The sequence below is a fragment of the Carassius carassius genome, chromosome 3 (assembly GCF_963082965.1).
Source record: "Carassius carassius chromosome 3, fCarCar2.1, whole genome shotgun sequence".
Lineage (NCBI taxonomy): Eukaryota > Metazoa > Chordata > Actinopteri > Cypriniformes > Cyprinidae > Carassius > Carassius carassius.
Genome location: NC_081757.1, coordinates 4,356,584 through 4,375,845, shown reverse-complemented (window position 1 = coordinate 4,375,845; position 19,262 = coordinate 4,356,584). Strand labels below are relative to the sequence as shown.

Sequence of the window (19,262 nt, the reverse complement as noted above, 5' to 3'; positions counted from 1 at the left end):
AAGATTCTTAAATCAAGATGCTTTTCCTTGACAAGCTAAGTTTTGTGAAATTTATCAAATTACGTAGGGTTTATGATTAAAACAATAACATCATACCTCACAGACAGATATTTTTCTTGTTTTAAACTCACTTTACTCTGTTCGGTTTTTCAAAACACTTCTAATTAAGACTATTTAAGACCTGCAGAAACCATACAAAAATATAGCAGCTGTGGTGACTTACATTTCTATGAACGAATTACTGCTAAATCCTATGTTTGGCGGAACCGCTACCTCAGCTGGATGGAAGTCGCCAGTGCAGTTCACGCATCCCCTGTGTTTTAGGAACAAGGCCAACATTACATCAGTAGCTATAACTGCTGAGATGTCTCTGCTAACGTAATTTAACACAATAATGTGTCAACAGGATGCACTCACTTCAGATTCATCTAAAATGTTCTCCATTTGATCCCTACGCTATTCTTTATCAGTCGTGGTCCACGAGGGACACTGCGTGTGGACTGGATTCTTCACACTCCATGTAAAGAGTTAATAAACACACGGAGGACAGCATTTTTTATTCCAAACGTCATACAGAAGGGCGTGATACTCGACATAAAAATCTCACGTTGCTGGAAATAAACAAGCACAAAATAATGAGCACACAGCCATCATAATATTGTTATCAGATTAATCCCCACTTATCCCGCTGCTTTCACGCGCGCTCTCCAGAGGCACAGAGCCTCCTTCGCCCTCGTCTTGCTTTCTGCTCGCAATCTCCCCAGAATCCGTGAGGGGACAGACGGGTGCGCAACAGCAGAGTCTGAACGGTGTGATACCGCGCGCGAGCGGAGAGAACCAGCAATCAGCAGAGCGAGGCAGAATAATGATCCCGAGCCCAGAGGAGAAACCCGCAGCAATGAATAAATAAACAGGGCGGCTGTAAAACCCCGCTCGGATCGGCCAGTCGTGACCTCGGGAGACTACGCATGTAAGATCGTTTCATGTCAGTTAAAGCCAGCGCATGAGAAGACCTCCAGCCGCACAGTCGCTCTCAGAATGCGTGCGTGAGAAGAAGAAACATAGGCTACTACGACGGGGGAATTAAAGTGCAACGGCGGGCGAGTGAAGTGAGGGCCAGAGGGGGCGTGCGCGTCTGCAGGACACCAGCATGTCGAACCGAAAACACCGGGATAACCAGGAGATATGCACCCGCAAGGTCCGAGAGCTCGCGCAGACGGGAGTGAACAAGCACTGCTTCGAGTGCAGCCAGCCCGGGGTGACTTACATCGACATCACCGTGGGCTGCTTCGTGTGCACGTCATGCTCCGGAATGCTGTGAGTGATCATGCATGTGATTATTACAGCTTAGTGATTAAGTCAAGATGATTGTGTTTTGTTTACGCTGTTCTTCAGCACACTCTGGAAAATATACGTGGCTACAACGCAGCGCTGTCCGCGCGAGTTTGAGGGAGCTCTAGTTGTGTTTACATTCAAGACAGTCGGTAATTACTACGTTACTTTGTCGTTTTCAGGCGTGTCCCAGTCTTGCTTGCGTTACGTATCATTTCCTCACGATTTCAGGTTTGGCATCCATATGTTTTCTGCATGTCCGCAAAGGAGAATGGTGTGATTCCACTGCAGTTTCTACACGATTTCAGTATGCAACTGCACTCACGAACACCGGAGAAAAAAAAGCAGGTTCACGGTTCCTTCACGGTTTTGCAATTTGTTGCTGTAAGAGGTTCTTGCGGTTTACTATCACGTTCACGGCCCTTTCACGCCCTGCACCGTTTATCTCACACGTTTCTACTGTTTGTGTTCAAATCAGTGCAAGCCCGTTGAACGTTTCTTCCCAGTTTTGCGATTAAGCACGCAGTTTGTTTCTGTTTCAGGAGAGGGCTCAACCCACCCCACAGAGTCAAGTCTATTTCCATGACAACCTTCTCCCAACAGGAAGTGGAGTTTTTGCAAAATCATGGCAATGAGGTGAGTGACAGATCTACTAGTATACATGCTTAAAGATGCTGTGCGAATTTCTGAACGGGAGACAGCTGCTAACCAGTTGCCTTTTATTTTTGAGGCAATGTAAGATGAAATCAATCTCTTTCTTTCATTTTCATTACAATTAAAATATTTAAAAAAAGAGATGAGACAGGAAGTGGGAGGGAGAGGAAACTATCCAAGGTTATTAAATGATTAATATAATTGATTAATATATTAAATGATTAATATAATTGAATGTAAATAAACAAAATGCCTGATAAAACAACAACAACACATTATTGCTAGTTAATATATGTCAGTTAATAATCAAAATATGTTAATTAATATTTTTAATTGTATATCATATACCATATGTGACCATGGACCACAAAACGTTGTAAGTGTAAATTTTTTTAAATTTGAGATTTACTGTATACATAATATGAAAGCTGAATAAATGAGCTTTCCGTTGATGTATAGGAAAATATTTGGCCGAGATACAACTATTTGAAAATATGGATTCAAAATATTGAGAAAATCTTCTTTAAGGTTGTACAAATGAATTCTTAGCAATGCATATTATTAATTAAAAATTAAGTTTTGATATATTTTCAGTAGGAAATTTACAAAAAATCGTCATGGAACATGATCTTTATTTAATATCCTAATGACTTTTGGCATAATTTTTCATTTATTTTTTTGATAATTTTGACCAATACAATGTATTTTTGGATATTGCTATAAATATACCCCAGGGACTTAAGACTGGTTTTGTGCTCCAGAGTCACATATAATATAATAAAACACAAATTTTCGTAATTATAGATGACTGCTTGAAAAAAACCCCGTCAGAATCAGAATATAGGGTTACGTTTGAATGAACATCAACGGGGAAAGATAATTTTTGCCATCATAATGGTAAAAATTCCTGACCCCTGGATTAAACAGTAAAACCAAAGCTCAAAATAAACACAGCACTGAACTGCTACCTTGCAAAGGAAAAATCAGTGAACCACCCCTTTAAGGAAAAACTCAACACTGACTAACATTAAAAGGGAACCTATTACAGTATATACATATACACATATAAAGATAATATAGTGCTGAAACTTAATAACAATAGCCACAAAAACAAAAAGAAAATCAGTATTAAAAAAAAAAACAAGCAAATATAGAACATATTTTGTTTTTGTAGGCATACGTTATGTCTCATATCAACAACCTAATAAGTGTCATACTCTAAATTCTATTAATAGAAAACACCACACGTGTGAGGGACAGACTTTCACACTTTAATTTCGGCTGTATTTCTTAAGTGGATGTGTGTCAAAGTGCATATATAAAACTTCCTAGTCCATCCTCAGAAATGAAAGACTGAAAACATTTGATGTAAATTAATTAATGTATTAATTAATGTATTTGATGTATAATTAATTTGATGAATAATATAAACTACTAAAGCAGGCTAACTTAGTAGTGCATTGAGCAAATGTTATATAGCTTGACACTAAGAGCCTCTGTTAAGTTTTGTATTAAATCATCTGTGTTTAAATGGTGTGTGGGCACAGCGTAATATGTAGCGTTTTTAGTACATAATATACTGTGGTCTTCCCATGAGCGTGTGAGCTAATCTACATGGGGGAATGGGTACAAGTACAGACACTGCTCTTTCACTCCCCAACCGACATACACATACTCACATTCACTCCCACGATTGGCACCACAGGATTTTTGCTCATTGCAGTTAAAGCCAACTCTGAATGTTCAGAGGGTGGGTGCCATTGCTTGTATAACACTGGCAAAAAAATTCATCTGACTCATTCCTCCTCTTACTGTCAGTAAAGCACTTTGAGTATAAGAAAGGAACAGACAGGCACAGCAAATATCAATGCTAGTGATGACACTGAAGCGCATGATAAAAAAAACCACATGGCTTAATCGTTACTAATCCATACACAAATCACAAAGCATAACTGAGACTGATAAATTGCAACTAAGCATATTCGTTGCTAAAAATGTGTGCATTTGGACTCTTTTTTTTTGTTGTCATTTATGTCTCTGAGCATCTGAGTCAAAGTCTAATTTGTTAAAGTATCTCAGAAACATATTGGAGAAGAGAGTTTCCTTGTAATGCAACAAACAGTAGTAGTTTGACATGTTTACAATAACTATTAATGTTCAGTAATAATAAAGCTTTTAAGTTAATTGCAAACATAACCACAAAGATGCAACATGCTTACTAAGTAGTGCTGCACAGTTTAAATTTTACATTAAAATGCTAGCAAACATCTCCTCTGAAGTCTTCAAGGAGGTACTCTGTGCTATATGATGATTAGCCTGTAACAGGCTGTATGAACTTTGTTAATGAGGCTTTAAAAGGAGATTAACCATGTTCTTGATTTATGGGGTCGTTAGGTTGGAAGGAGGACCTGGCTCTGCATATTTGACCCCAAAACAGACGGCTGTTTTGACGCACGTGACACACGGAAGCTGAAAGAGTTCTTGCAGGACAAATATGAGAGAAAGAAATGGTGAGTGAGAAAAAGTGTGGTCATAAAGACAGTTTCAGTGTCGATCGAACTGAATGATCTACGCGTGTCCTAGAATATGCAGCTTGTTCTCCCTGCAGTTTTTATAGATAAAAAAAGTCAAAGAATGCGATACTAAGAAGTTTTTGTTTTTCCAGGCATTTCTCTAAGAGTAAGATCCGCAGGGATGCCAATGAGTCACCGTGGGCTCCAGGGGTTCAGGCTGTTCCAGCTCCACACGGCCCTGCTCAGAATCAGCCTCCGCCTGGACATCCTCTGAACCCCACAGCCCGGCCCACCCGCACACTGGTGAGGAAAACACGAGGAAAGCTCAGGAATTAAATTTTTTTTTTAAGTGATTCGTCATAGACATTAACAGTGAGAAGTAGCTCCGGCTACAATGTTCTTCCGCAAGACACAAGTTATAGACTGCAGCTTCAAATGAACTAAATCATTATTGTAATAAATGTAAGAGAAATTTACATAAAATTATCTTACGAAGAAAATGGAGTAAAACATAGGCTTAGTGTCAGTAAAGTGTAAATTTCATTTTAATGAATTAGATCTAATAATGAACTAATATGAGCACATTTCTGATGTGTTGCTTGCTTTGGATCGAGCTGTCTAATATGCTTGCATCTCTGATCTGAAAACCAGCCCCAAAATGTGTCACGCCGAGGGTGCTGATCTGATTTTTAATACTGTGTATGTGTGTGTGTGTGTGTATTCCCACAGTCCCAGTCCCAGTTGTCAATATGGGACAGAGCTCCTGCTGTTTCCCCAGCTGATAGCCGTACTGAGGTGTTCACTGCCAGACCAACTCGCTCTCAGAGCTTCAGAGATCATCCCATTAAAGGTGCAGCCTTCAAACTCTCTTCTCTACCCATCTGCTCTTCTTTCCTTTATTCAATCTGTTTTTCTTCCTCTTTTCCGGTCTTCTCTCCCCCCTCCTTCTGTCTTGTCTACCTCCCTCCTCTCCTGATTATTAACACAGATGTACTGTACTGTGAGTCATCATTAGACTATGATTTATTCTTTTAAATCTTTATTTAAATATTTTAATGTCTGTTCCTCGCTCTCTATCTCAGACACATTGTTAAGTGGTGTGGAGAGACAGAGGCCAGGAACAATTTCTTCTGGAATGGGACACCAGAATCATCCCTTCTCCTTTCCAGCCCTACCACGTCCTTCAGGTACAAAAAGACACACACGGATTGTGTCTATAACATAAAATACATTTTATGTTAATACATCTTTCCAAAAAGACCACGTTGAAAATCTGAGGCTTCTTTTTATGTAGACCTGGAAATAAATAGAATGTTTTTAAAACAACTTAAAACAACGAGTTTTAAGTTTTACTGTTTTCTTTGGAATGTTATGATTTGAAATTCAAAGGAAGTTAATCATACTATTTTCAGTATAATTCTGACTAGAAAGTAATATTTAAAATTCTGCATTATTTATAAACCACTAATCAACTGTAAGCAAATTGGTGACATTCAAGTAAATGAAATTCATGTACATTTTAGAGTACTTTTTTCACTTAAAAATTGATTAAACATTTTATATTAAATTAGAAATAAGCACTTTAATCTAATAATAGATTGCAATGTATATTTTCATTTATGTAGTGTTTAAAAATCCAGTGTCCCTCAAGTCTTTCTTCACTATTGAGCCATGACAGTTGCATTAAATCTCATCTTCCTTTCCTTATCCTTTATTTCACAGCAAGTAGCACTTTCAAAAACAGCTTTACTTTAGGTAAGTCGCTTAAACGATATATGTGAGTATGAGTGTTTGTGCAATGCAGACACTAGACAGCTATACCTCAGACCATCTGGCTGCAGTGCTGAGTGAGCCAGCCATGACAAGCAAAAAGAAAATGCATTCATTAATGTGCAAATATAATGTCTGTGCATATATGAGCGTATCATAGAGAAAGAAACAGAAAGAGGCAGAGAAAAAGCTTGAAGCTATGCAGAATTGCTCCACCATGGAATAATATTGTTAACAAGAAACCAGTGGAAAGACTGTGGTTTAGATCAAGATCAAATGACCAAGCTAGTCTTAGTGTAGGATAAATACATTCAGAAAGTCAGCAGTTTGTGGCCACAGTATTATATAAGCCAGTACAGTGAAAACAAGCTACAAAAGCTAAAAAGCTTTTTAAAAAAACACCTTAACTCATCACCCAGTTCAGCCCGGTTTCAGAGATGTTTCTCACTGCAGTGGCCTCAGATTTGTGCTTTAACTTATATTTATATTTTATTTAAACTTCATTTCAGTTAATGTAAGTGAAATTTATTTTTAATAGTTTTATGTAACAATAATGCTGACTGCCAAAGCATTTATAACTGATGGCCTTTCTGATTGATTCAGGTCGCACTCTGTCAACTGGGGGTGGAGCTCCATTTAGAGCCTTCCCTAAATCGCTGAGTTTGGATTTTGGGGGTCTTAGCCACGCCCACAACACTATAAGTTCTGCTGCTCCGCCCCCTGTCACTCAGGATAAGTATTCAGCCTTATCACAGCTTCGTAAAGTGTTCTCAGACAACACACCTGTCACAGGTAAGAAAGAATGTTCTGGGTTTTATCTGTTTTTTTATAACATTATTAAGCCAATCCATAAGATAATTCCAAACAAAATCTCAGTATATCAAATCTTTGACTGTCCCTTTTACACTTTTGTAGCCATTACAACAGCTCCCTCTGATGGACCCCCTCAATATAGCACCCTCTTTAGTAACCGACTATCCTCCAGTTCAACCCCTGCAAGGTACAACTTTCTAATAGAAGTTATTACACATAATCCAAAACTAAATAGAAAAACAATATCTTACAACCCACATTACTGTTAAGATGTTTGTTAATGGCTAATGGCTTTTCTGTGAACTAGTGTATTGTCTTTTTCTCAGTTTCCCTCAGTCTGTTTTTCTCTCTTTTTTAGCTCCCCAGGTGTTCCAGAGGCCACTTCTGGATCTCAAACGTTTGCAAGTGAGCAAATTCAGAGTAGTAGTTTATCTAGATAGCCCACCCAGAACAGATTGTGATGTACATTGGGCATTGCCTTTGGGTTTTCAACTTGAACTTAGTCTTAATCTAAAGCAGTTATTTTTGAGTAAGCGAGTAATAATAGTAGATTGAAATATATAGCTCCTGAACTGTCCAATTTCCCAGAGTTTTTCTAAACAGAAGGCTTAGCCTGAGTGTGACATGCAGCATTTGGATGATCTTACAGCATGACCTCAAAAAATCTCTGAGATGGAAACATCTGCAAATTCACTATAATTAAGTCAAAACAGGGATTGAATCCAAAGTACAATTTGTGCTAATGAGAGACACGTAACCAGAAGTTTTCCCCTCTCTGATTCAGATTTCCCAAACCCCTTCAATTCTACAGCCAGTTGCGCCCAGCCAGTTCTGTCTCCCAGTAACCCCTTCAAAAGCACAGCCTCAGGTAAGAAATCTGCACCCGTGTTCACTTTATATTTTAACTTTTAGAAAACAAAAAGACTGCAATTCAGCAGCACAATGCAGTTTTTGAAGTCTGATGTTATCAGCACTTTTGGAAAGATAGGATCAATTTTTATCTTTAAGATATCAAATAAAGTATGTTTATGGACTGAGGTTAGAAACTGACCATAAAGAAATGCATTCAATCCCAATAGGTTCTTGACCGCAGATTTTCCAAGCCTTCATTTTACCAGTGGCATTTGTGCACATTTCTCAGGGTCAGCATTAATCTGATTGTGGGACACAAGCCCATGGTTATGTCTTGTGAAGGATACATTTTTACAGTGCTATAAACCTGACAGAGTGTACTTGGCTTAAAAGGAACTTAATCCATAAAGCAATGAATAACTGAAAACTGGATATGCTGGTGTTCCCATGCGGAACTACTTCTAATAAATCAAATAAATTGCTTACTCCCACAAATGCTGTAAACCTAGTAATAGATCTCAAAGCCAACAAAAACAGGGATGTCACCTGGTGAAATTCCAATGCAAGTGAGTGGTCTGTTGGATTTATTGTTGGCTGAATTCTGAGTGTGAGAGGAAATAATACACTTAGTTTTTAGCAGTCAGCACATTTATCTTGAATTCCTGAACACTGAGTTCAAACATGCATCAAAACGTAAAATACAACACTGCTTATATATTGTCAGACTGCATGTTTGCTGATCTACACATACATATATACATAAATATGACAGATAGATAGATAGATGAATAGATAGATATATTTATGTTTGTTGTATTTAACTGCAATGTTAAAGACCTCATGTCTATCTGATCGACAGATGTCGTCTTTCCTCAGTCTGTCTCTTTTCCTGCACCCACCACACAAAGTGCTTTTTCACACCAACAGTCTAGTAACCAGGAAGCAAACGGTAAGTATAGCAAGCCTAAGTCTTTAAATCTGCTTAATTGCAGTGAAACCCCGTGTCCTCAAAGTAGTCCATTAATCAATAAAAGAATCAGTCAGGAATTAGTGCTTTAGGAAAGACACTGCAGAGTGAAAACTCTAGTAGAGACCATTTTGTTGTCTTGAACTGAAATGTGTGCTATTTTTAACCTGTTGGCTTGTTTGTTTTTAGGTTTCAACTCATTTCCTGCCCCAGAGTCTGTCCCTAAAGTCCCACGACCAATGTCTGTCAACCCTTTTACTGTAAGCATGATCTTTTTATGCTAAGAGTCAATAAATGGAGTATAGTAAATCACCCTGTGCCTATATATTTTACATATATATCAATTACAGACCATAGTTTCAACTGAATGACAGACTATGTGCCTCATACAGACAATGTGCCACATAAGATGTTGATGAATTTTAGCATTACATCAATTCCTTAATAATGGAACCTCTGCAGTGAATGGGTGCCGTCAAAATAAGAGTGTAAACAGCCAATAAAAACATCACAGTAATCAACCTTTCCATCGATTATCTTCAAACTGTTGCTTTTGGCTAAAACACGGGTCCTCTAATATCCTTTCTTTAATGAAAAAGTTGTCTCGCTAGGATCAGGAGAAAAAATATGCAAAGATCAAGCGCTGTTTACAAGCAAAAACAGTCCAAACAAATAAGTCAGTGGATTATGATAAAAGGAAAGCGGGGGTGGACATTTTTCAGTGGAGAAAGCGTTATTGATTATGGACATGTTTTCTGGTCAAAAGCGATGGTTTAGTGATTAAAACTTTAATGATGGACAGACACACAATTTTTCAGTTCATAAGATGGTAATTGATGGACTGGAGTGGTGTGGATTACTTGTGGATTATTGTGATGTTTTTATCAGCTGTCTGGACTCTCATTCTGACGGCACCCATTCACTGCAGAGGATCCATTGATGAGCAAGTGATGTAATACTAAACTTCTCCAAATCTGTTCCAAAGAAGAAATCAACTCATTCACATGTTCATCTTTTTAGCTAATTTTCATTCTTGGGTGACCTATTCCATTAAAGGGGTCATATGATGCCATTTTTAAAATTTTTCTCTCTCTTTGGAGTGTTACAAAAGAATTTGCCACTGATGATTGCCACTGAGCAGTGTAGTGTTGGCTTGTTTGTCGTTTCTCCGGTCACAAACGCAGACATGGTTTTATGTTTACACAGCACGATACACAACGCAACACTTAACAAGAGAGTAAAAGTCATTATAATCAGTAATTATGTCTCCACTGGATTCAACTAATGCCTTGTTTGTAATGGGTTATATTGTTTTGTCTTTTATCGCTGGGACACATGGCACCACAGCATGGTGAGGGGAGTAACATTTCCGTCACACGCTTGAGGCATTCAGCCAATCACAATGCACTGGATAGCTGGCCAATCACAGCACACCTTGCTTTTCAGAATGATGAGGTTTGTCAAAATCACTGTGTTTCAGAAAGGAGGGGCATAGAGGAGCAACAATAATGTACATTATGTGAAAAATAATGTGTTTTTTAACCTTAATCCACATAAACACATTGCATTACACCAAATACACAAAATAATGTTCTTTTTAGCAACATCATATGACCCCTTTAATTATTAGCGTTTTATCAATTTACGAATCCCCTTCAGTTTCTTCACAAACCCTCGTTTGGGAAACCCTGGCATCATGTGGTGTTTAATGCACTCCATGTTGTTGATAACAAAGCATTGAGTACATTTTCATTCTCATTGTATTTTTATATTAATATAGTACAAGTCTATCTTGATCAAATCAATGTGATGTAATGTTATAAATTAATATAAATTTTTTTTATCATGCACTTATATTCAGTAATGGATTACAGTTTGTAAGTAATCTACCCAGCACTAGTCTTTTTATTTCTACAAGCACACAACATTTCTTAGGACGTGTGTGTGAAGGTTTAAGAGTGTTTCTATGACTTCTCTTAGGGGAATGTTTACCCCAGTAGAGGAGCATCACTGAACCCTTTCATCTGAACCACCCCGGCCGTGGAGAAAGAAGAGAGCAAGTGGAGCTTGTTTACTTTGCCATACCTACAGAAAACCCCCAACACTTCTGCGTGTGTCTTCGTGTGTGTGTGTGTGTGTGTGTGTTAGCAGATATAGTCCATGTAACTATTTGTAAACACTTTGTTGTGTGTGAGCGAGTGTGTGTTTGTATGTGCCCTTTTGTACCAGATGCTATAAATTAAACTTTGTGAGTGTGTGCGTGTGTGTGTTTGTGTGTACATTATGTGTGGATTTTGCCTAATATCAGAGGAATTTTTCTGATAATAGGAGAACTTCAGTTGAAAGGTGCTTATGAGAGCTGTTAACACTCACAAACACACACACACAAGCTGCTGCTTTGACCTTTCCAGAACTTCTTGTGCCAGTATCGCCCTAACCTGAGTGCCCACTTACTTCCCTCAATCACTGAGGTCGACACATTACAATAAAATATTAGCTTCAGATCATCTCAGTAATGCATTTCTCCTCAGTGCTGATTTGGTTTAAATGATTCAGAGGCATGTGAAAAAGACGGCATAAACAAAACAGGCATTTCCTTCACTTTTCTGTCTGTTTATGTATGCCGGGCTTGTTTCTATTTATTTTGACGTCGAGTATTTGTGTGTGCGCATTGTCAAACTGCATGCGCTTCTCAAGCTGAGCAGGAAGCTGCTGAATGTACTGCAGTTTCAGTTATTATGAGAGAAAAAAAGTTTCTTGTATGGACCAAAAATTGTCTATATAGAAGTATAGAATGTCTTTGTATCGAGTTGTATCCATGCATAAAGCTATCCATAACTGTTGTGTCAATGTGTATTGTCTGTGTGATGCAAATCAAACGGAATTTGCTGCTTTTGGAATTTCATGCAATATCTTTTTATGACAGCATCATTTATATTTTTCTGTGAAGATCATTATTGCATTTCGAATGTATTTGCACTCTATGATCATTAGGGCTTTCAACTGAAAATTAAAATGAATAGTATAAACTTCACCTCTCACCTGACCTAGTCTTATGTTTATGACTGATAGAGAGTTATAGTTGAAATAGCTGGACATGTCAAGCAATGTCCTGCAGTGCTATGCTTAGTCTAAAACTTTTTTATATCTATCTATTCATATATGTACTTCTAAATAATACTTTGGTGAACCAGTGCATCTTCTAAAAATGCACACATCGCTATATGCATTTATATATTGAATTTTTATCCTAAAATTCCTGTTCACGTTGTCAAATACCCAGCTGCAATGAACCAATTAATTCACTAGATGTCGCAAGTAATCAATTTGAATACGACTAAATACGTTTCCAAATTATTTAATCAAGAATTTTACGCTTTTATTAATTTTTTTAAATTATTTTTATAATGTAAACCTGCATTACTGACTTATTCATACTGTACAGCCAAACCATTTTTTTCTCCTCGCGTAAAACCTAAAATGTTTGGCATCTGAATGTATTAAATGATGATACAACAGTTTTAGTTCTGCCTTATTTGGAAGTCTTTTGCCCATTGTTTTCCTCCTACTGTCACTCCTATAGCCTATTTATCTGCAATAAATTAAGAGATTTATGACGACAAGGGTAAGAATTAACATTTATTGCTACAAACTAACAAGTGTGTATTTTATGTAACTAGTAGCCTAGCTACTTAGTGTGTAGGAATATATAAAATATATAGTAACTATTAGCAATAGTAACTACTCATTGTAAAAGAGGAATAAGTACTTACTCGTTGATAGACCTACTAGTACTTATTATTTTGCTTTAAAAATCCCTATAGAATTAAAAGGTAAACGAAATCTGTATATATGTGCAAACTTTTTTTTTCGAAAAATGATTAGACGCAAAGGAATAAATACTATTATGCACTGAATATATTAAATAAAACGGATAAAAATGAATACTATTGAGTGTCTAAGCAGAAAAAGATACCCACTATAATACTAGTACTACTAACAAAAAAGATAGACTACTAGATCTTTTTTTTAAAAAACGAATAAATATTGGCCACGAAAGGGATGATCTAACCTTTTTAAAAAGTGACATTTGTTTAAGGCAGTGTTGAGTCAGGACAGTCCAGAGGCGAATGAAATCCGATTCTGAACCGCAACCTCGTGCTCTGCAGCTTTAGCGCTCTCTCTCTCTCTCTCTCACACACACACACACACACACACACACTACAGAGGACTGATGAGTGACAGAGCTTCACAGTAGCAGTGAACGCTGTGCTGGAGAGGAGGGGTCACGGGGAGCTGTCTACTGTACCGTAATGAGATTATTTAACTTCTGAAGCTGCGCTCACCCGTTCTGCTCGACTCCAGCCAGGAAAAGCGCAGCGTTTAATGACATTATTTTGGGAAAGGAACTGCTTGTTGGAACCTCTCTCGCCCTTTGCGCACATGACTTTTCTGAAGCAGCAGAGGTGGACGGAGGTTACATCTGTTGTCGTTTAGTAGCCTACTTCCAAGGGTTGAACTACTTTTTTTTCAACGTGCTTGAGCAAAACAGACACCATGGAGAACCACAGCGACTCGCAGAGCAGCACAGAAGACGTACGTAAAAGCGGGTATCTCCGCAAGCAGAAATCCATGCACCGGCGGTATTTCGTGCTGAGGACGGCTTCGGAGCGCGGCCCGGCCCGACTCGAGTACTACGAGAGTGAGAAGAAATTTAGAGGTAAAACGCCAGTGCCTAAAAAGGCTTTGGCGCTTGAGACGTGCTTCAACATCAACAAACGGGCCGACTCGAAGAATAAACACATGATAGTGCTGTACACGCGGGCTGAGAGTTTCGTGGTGGCGGCGGAGAACGAGACGGACCAGGAAGAATGGTATCAGGCGATGGTGGAACTTCAGTGCAAGAGTAAGTCTGGGAAAAAAAGCATCAAGCAGTTGCAAAAGAGTGGTCAACTTAGGTGTTAACGTGGCGAGCTTCGTTTAATTGCATCTTGCATGTCATTCCCTCCAGTATTTAATGCGATGAATTTGCAGTAGCATGTAAAATGGATGGTTAATCAAAGCACATCCAGATACTTTGTCATTGCATTAGTAGCTTGTGTTGACTCTGGGTCTTCAGCTGCTGGTGGTGTTGAAACAACAGTGTTTTTCTTCCTCTCCAGTAAAGTAGATGGCCCCCAAGTTGGGCAAAGGGGCCTCTTTTGCTGTTGAAGAAGGGAACGACTGTTACTTAAGTTCAGATTGCTCCTTATCCACGCTGCCACACGAGCGTGTGTTATCTTTCTGTCAGGGAAATTAATATCGTTCTTCTTTTTTATATATGTATGTCTGTTAAATAACATTTAGAATAGCCTAGTGTTTAGGACAGATGCGCGAATTATTCTGTTTTCAATCTGCTAAGATTTAGTGGAACTTATCTAATTATCTGTTGAGGTTCTTCTCACCAAACCAAATTGGTTGTTGATTCTCCTAGTGAAGTTAATTAAATGTCGAGTCGTTTTAAACAAAAACAATTTTTGTGATATATATACCCTGCTGAAAACAAAAAAAAAAACAATAGAAACCATTACGTAATTTGTAATGGTTTTACTGTTATAATGGGAATTGTATTGGTTTTAATGGAAACTGTAATGGACCTATTGGTCTCTACTTGGTTGCCTTTTATTGCTGGCTTGTTAAAACCACTAAATCCTAATGGAACATGTCCCAAAACACACTACAGGAAAAAAAAATTAATGGTTAAAAGTTGATGTATTGCAATATTTGTAATTGCACTTGTATTGGAAACCATTCGATTTGCTGTGGGTTTTTTCAGCAGGGTAATGTATAATAAATTCTAAATAATGATATTAGTTAATGAAAAGTGTTGATTGCTGCATTACGTTTATGGTTGATTTGTTCACGTTGCATCAGATTTCTTTTTATACGCAATTTGCAGCGCTGAGCATTGCAGCCAATCACACAGGTTTCTGTTGATCTTATGAATGCAGTGGCCAATCAGAGACACTTTGATTCGTCTCTGCAGAGAACGCTGGAGTTGTTCAGTCAGTGCTTGAGCTCACTGTCATCATAAGACAACAAAGGGCAGAAAAGATGTAAGTAAAACATTCGTTCTGCAGTGTAGACAGTTTCTGTGATTATAATGGGAGTGTGTTTGCAAAAACTACTCAGAAGTTTTCTAATCTAAAAAAATGCAACAAACAAATTCATAAACAGTTCTTAGCTTGTTTTCTGCTGCTAGAATATGCCATGCTCTTCCCCTCAAAATAATTAAAGGGGCCCCCTTTAACTAAATGACAACATCATAGTTCTCCCCATACCACCTGGTTACAGTACAGTCAAAATAACTAACACACACACACACAAAAGACACAAACCTGCATACTTTACCAGGTTTCTTTGTTGCCGTTTGATGCTACTGCAAAGCTTTCTTTATTAATTCATTTTTGCCCCTGTATGCCTATACAACTTATACTCTATTGATGCTTCATAAAATCTGATAATTAAATCACACAGACAGTTTCTCATAATATTGTGCATTTCAAAAGATTTTGGATATTATATAACCCCACACTCCTCTTAGAATAAACTGTACTGGCGAAAGCCAGGTACACTTGCAAAGAGTAAACAGACGAAAAGGGCAGTGACCGTGACTCCTACAGCAATTACACAGCCCCGCATGTTCCTTGGCTCCAGGAGATACAACTAACATATCCAACATGTGACGCATCCCTCGCAAACCAATATCAGGAGTCCAAGGTGCTATTTCTGCTTTACACAATGATTGATTAATGAAGCACTAACCATATGTCATAGCATTTTACATACATATAGAAACATATGCAGATTCTGAAAAGGTACTGTTTGCAAACAGAAAGTTGAATTTCATATATTTACTCTGAATACAAAGCAAATCCTCTTTGAATTTACATGCATATAGGCAGAATGTGTGTGTGTGTGTGTGTGTGTGTGTGTGTGTATTAAGGCACCACTTTGTGGTGGAGGGTAAAGGAGGTGACACTTTAACAAGATGCAAGACTTAGTCTAGAAATGACCCTCCAGTTGTCATCCATAAACCCCCTAACTGGATAACAAGCTAAGCACACCAGTCTGCTGATTGGCTGGTTAAACATTTTGACATCTGTCTTACCTCCATAGTTGCTTTCTGCTGAGCTCAACCTGTTGACGTGCTGGACAACTGTGAGATGACCTGTGGGAATGTTGTGCTTTTCACTTTTACACGTCTTAATGCGTTTACTCCCTGTTCGTTTTCTTTACAAGCACTACTAGATGATGATTGAGAATCTGTCCAACAGCAATCTGCCCCTCGCTGTTCAAATTACGCTGGGGATGAAATTTCAGTTGCCGCTTTTATCCGCTTTGATTCTATCATCCGCTATTCATCGAGTCTGTGGTTTGACCTATTCCTTTAAACGTGTTTTTTTACACTGATCTTTTTCATGCATTCTTTCATTCATTCTCTTGCATGCATAACCTCTCTTAACCACTAAGCATTAGATATTGCAATTATTAGATTTTATAAGGCTTTTAAAATATAGATCCGTGTTTTGATGTTTACATACAGCTGAGATTTAACTGGTAATTAGAACCTTGGATATTTACAGAAAAGCAGAATAATTTGCACCCTGAACAACCGTTGCATTGTGCCTAGGGAGTTAAAGTGATGTAAACAGTTGAATATTTTCCCTTTGACTAAGTTTTTGGACTTGCAGCTGTCAATTTTGTCTGTGTATTTCCGACTAACCACTTACTGAACACAGAGACCACAGTCATTAAAAGCATCAACAGTGGAAAGTTTTGAAAACTGTAAAGAACAATGCTGGACAATCTGGTCTAGGGGCTGAACTTAATAGAACATTAAAGCACATGTACACGCACGCAGACAAAGCTAAATACACTCAATGTTAACTATTTTTCCACATAAAGGAAGTGTTTAGAAGAGTGTTTATCAGATGGGCCAAAAAAATAAAAATAAAACATGCATTGCACTTTAAAGGTTTGGGGTTCAAAAAAGAAATATTAAGCAGCGCAGCTGTTTTCAGTAATAATAGGAAATGGTTATTAAGCATCAGATCAGCATATCAGAATGATTTCTGAAGGATCATGTGACACTGAAGACTGGAGTAATTGCTGCTCATTCAGGTTTTCCATTACAGGAATAAATTGCATTTTAAAAAAAGCAAAAGCATACCGACCTTACAACATTTGAAAGGTAATGTATACTTTACGTGAAAAAGAGGGTCCTGGGAAACTCACCTGCATTCCTGATGTTGTATGGATTTCTGATGCCAAATTCATTTGAACAAATAGCAAGCAGACTCGGCTCTGTGAGCAGATATCCCATGTTCTGTATTTGTACAGCTGCAAACAAGAGGAAGAAATTAGGTTGGAGGAACCGGTTTTCTCACCATTGGCACAACTGGACACATGGGCATTACTTGCAGGTGATACACACTGCACAATACAAGGTGTCTGGTGTTTTGAGATCAAATGTGCCTTTCTGCTTAAAAAAATTAAGAAATAAATCAACTGAAAGGCATTTTAGTCAATTAAATACTTTTAGTTATTTATAAAGATAAAGTCAAATCATGCATGTTGCCTATTCTGACTAAATGTTTATATGAAAACAGAAATTACATTTGTTACTTTGCATAGCACTTCACTACATTACCATTTGTTTGTGTACTAGTCCATGTGTATTTGTACAGTATGTGGCTGTGATGCCAGTCTGTCTCATGGCTGATGCTCAAAGGTTAAACTTCCCTAAGCCTCACTCACCTCCTTAATGTGCTGGTAATTATTGTCTCTGTCAGCTTTTGGACGCACACACACACACATACACACACAGCCAGCAACACTGAAAGCATGTTCTATTTTAACTGCTAAATCTGATGTAATGAAGCAGATCACAGAGTTGCTTACAACTGTTTGACCCCACGTACCTCGTATTACAACTTAGCCTGTCCTTAAGTGCTGTTTAAACACGACCAGATCCTGAAATGTAAGCCTGTGACAAAAATATCCATTAGGCTCCTCGGTGCACATAAAGCAATTCACAGGACTAGCCCAGCAACATCTTGTTTCTGATTGTATTATTAAGTTGCTTTGAATACAAAGTCTGCTAAATAAATACATTCTATTAAACTAAAATATTAATACATATTTTAAAAATCATATTTACAGTATGTAAATGTACATTAAATGCGTGAAATACATGTTTAGTTCGATTTTTTTTTTTTGTGGTCATTCCAGAATAAACAAATGTACGAAAAAATAAAAATAAGTTGTTTTTCAATAATTCTTAGAATGTTTATGTATGCTACGTTTGTCAGAATGTGTTAATCACAGTAGAGATGGTCAGCACACGCAGCTCTATGCAACATTAGCAGTCTGTCATGCTGATTCATGGTAAACATTTAAAATCAACGATACATAAGCCTAATAAGTACGGAGCATTGAATGCAAATTAGCACAGAGATTAATATGTCAGCCTGTTTGCTCACTTTATACACACCCTCGCCTCACACATATTTTGAGCCAAAGACTTCATTTTATTGCTTCCTGATTTAATTAGCTGTGTTGTGAAAAGGATGTCTATTGTTTTCTTTCATGGTTGATTTTTGAGAATTGTGAGCTAGAAGGTCGTTGGGTTCACTTGTTCAGTTCTAGAGCAATTCAATTCAATTCTAGACTGAGCCTAAAGAGATTGGATTAAGACATGGTAGCAATAGTACTATGGTGGCAATCACTCAGCCACTGAAGCACCACTTAGACTGAAAAGATTTCTTGGAAATAATTGTAGTTTTCATTGCTAAACAAAGCTGTGCTTTCGTGGAAATCTGTGTCTTATTTTTATGGCTTGTTTTGAGTAAAAATGGCTTGTTTAAAGGCTTTTTATCTCTAAGTGAGCTAGACACGGTTCACAGTGTACCAAACAGGAGAATGGCACTATCGTAGACGTCATGTACAGTCCACACTTCCTCTGACCATGACCAATTTTGTCCGCACCACTTTATGAAACCTCTCTCAGCAGAAATGTATCTAACGCCAATTTAATTTATTACTTTTTATGTTTTGCTGAATGGCCTTAGCAGTCTCTCTCAAACACAGAAAGGAACTCGCAGTGCTAAGATTTCAAAACTTAATGAAAATTCCTGTGATTTACAGCTGAAATTCAGTTTTATTGAAATAAAGAGTTGAATAAGGGTGGATAAGGACCTAAAACTGCTAGACCACTGATTTATGCTGCTAAATGTACACTATAAATTTAGTTTCAAATTTAAATATTATATAATGATTTTTACAGATATGTAAAACTGCTGGTGTTAATATTTATCATA

At 37.7% G+C, this 19,262-nt stretch overlaps 2 protein-coding genes across 3 annotated transcripts in view; both read left to right on the top strand.

Annotated features, from left to right (window-relative positions):
- The first annotated feature begins 582 nt into the window (after positions 1-582).
- On the top strand, positions 583-11,935 carry LOC132116652 (arf-GAP domain and FG repeat-containing protein 2-like). Its single transcript, XM_059525516.1, has 14 exons — positions 583-1,317; positions 1,875-1,968; positions 4,381-4,496; positions 4,652-4,802; positions 5,229-5,349; positions 5,582-5,686; positions 6,222-6,254; positions 6,873-7,061; positions 7,185-7,269; positions 7,441-7,487; positions 7,867-7,978; positions 8,792-8,883; positions 9,091-9,161; positions 10,882-11,935. Exons 1-14 carry the CDS (start codon positions 1,151-1,153, stop codon positions 10,927-10,929), a joined length of 1,431 nt encoding a protein of 476 aa, XP_059381499.1. The 5' UTR covers positions 583-1,150; the 3' UTR covers positions 10,930-11,935.
- Positions 11,936-13,244: 1,309 nt separating this feature from the next.
- Positions 13,245-19,262, top strand: part of si:ch73-335l21.1 (insulin receptor substrate 1-B) — a 41,946-nt gene continuing 35,928 nt past the window's right edge. For both annotated transcript variants that reach the window (XM_059525505.1, XM_059525496.1), the window contains exon 1: positions 13,245-13,807. In XM_059525505.1, the coding sequence (XP_059381488.1) occupies positions 13,459-13,807 (349 nt within the window). In that variant the 5' untranslated portion in view covers positions 13,245-13,458. The remainder of the gene's footprint in view (positions 13,808-19,262) is intronic.

Coding starts and splice junctions, on each gene's coding strand:
- LOC132116652 (XM_059525516.1), top strand. CDS start 1,151: ATGTCGAACCGAAAACACCGGGATAACCAGGAGATATGCACCCGCAAG. Junction 7,270..7,440: donor TCCAGTTCAACCCCTGCAAG/GTACAACTTTCT, acceptor TCTCTTTTTTAG/CTCCCCAGGTGTTCCAGAGG. Junction 7,979..8,791: donor TCTGCACCCGTGTTCACTTT/ATATTTTAACTT, acceptor TATCTGATCGAC/AGATGTCGTCTTTCCTCAGT.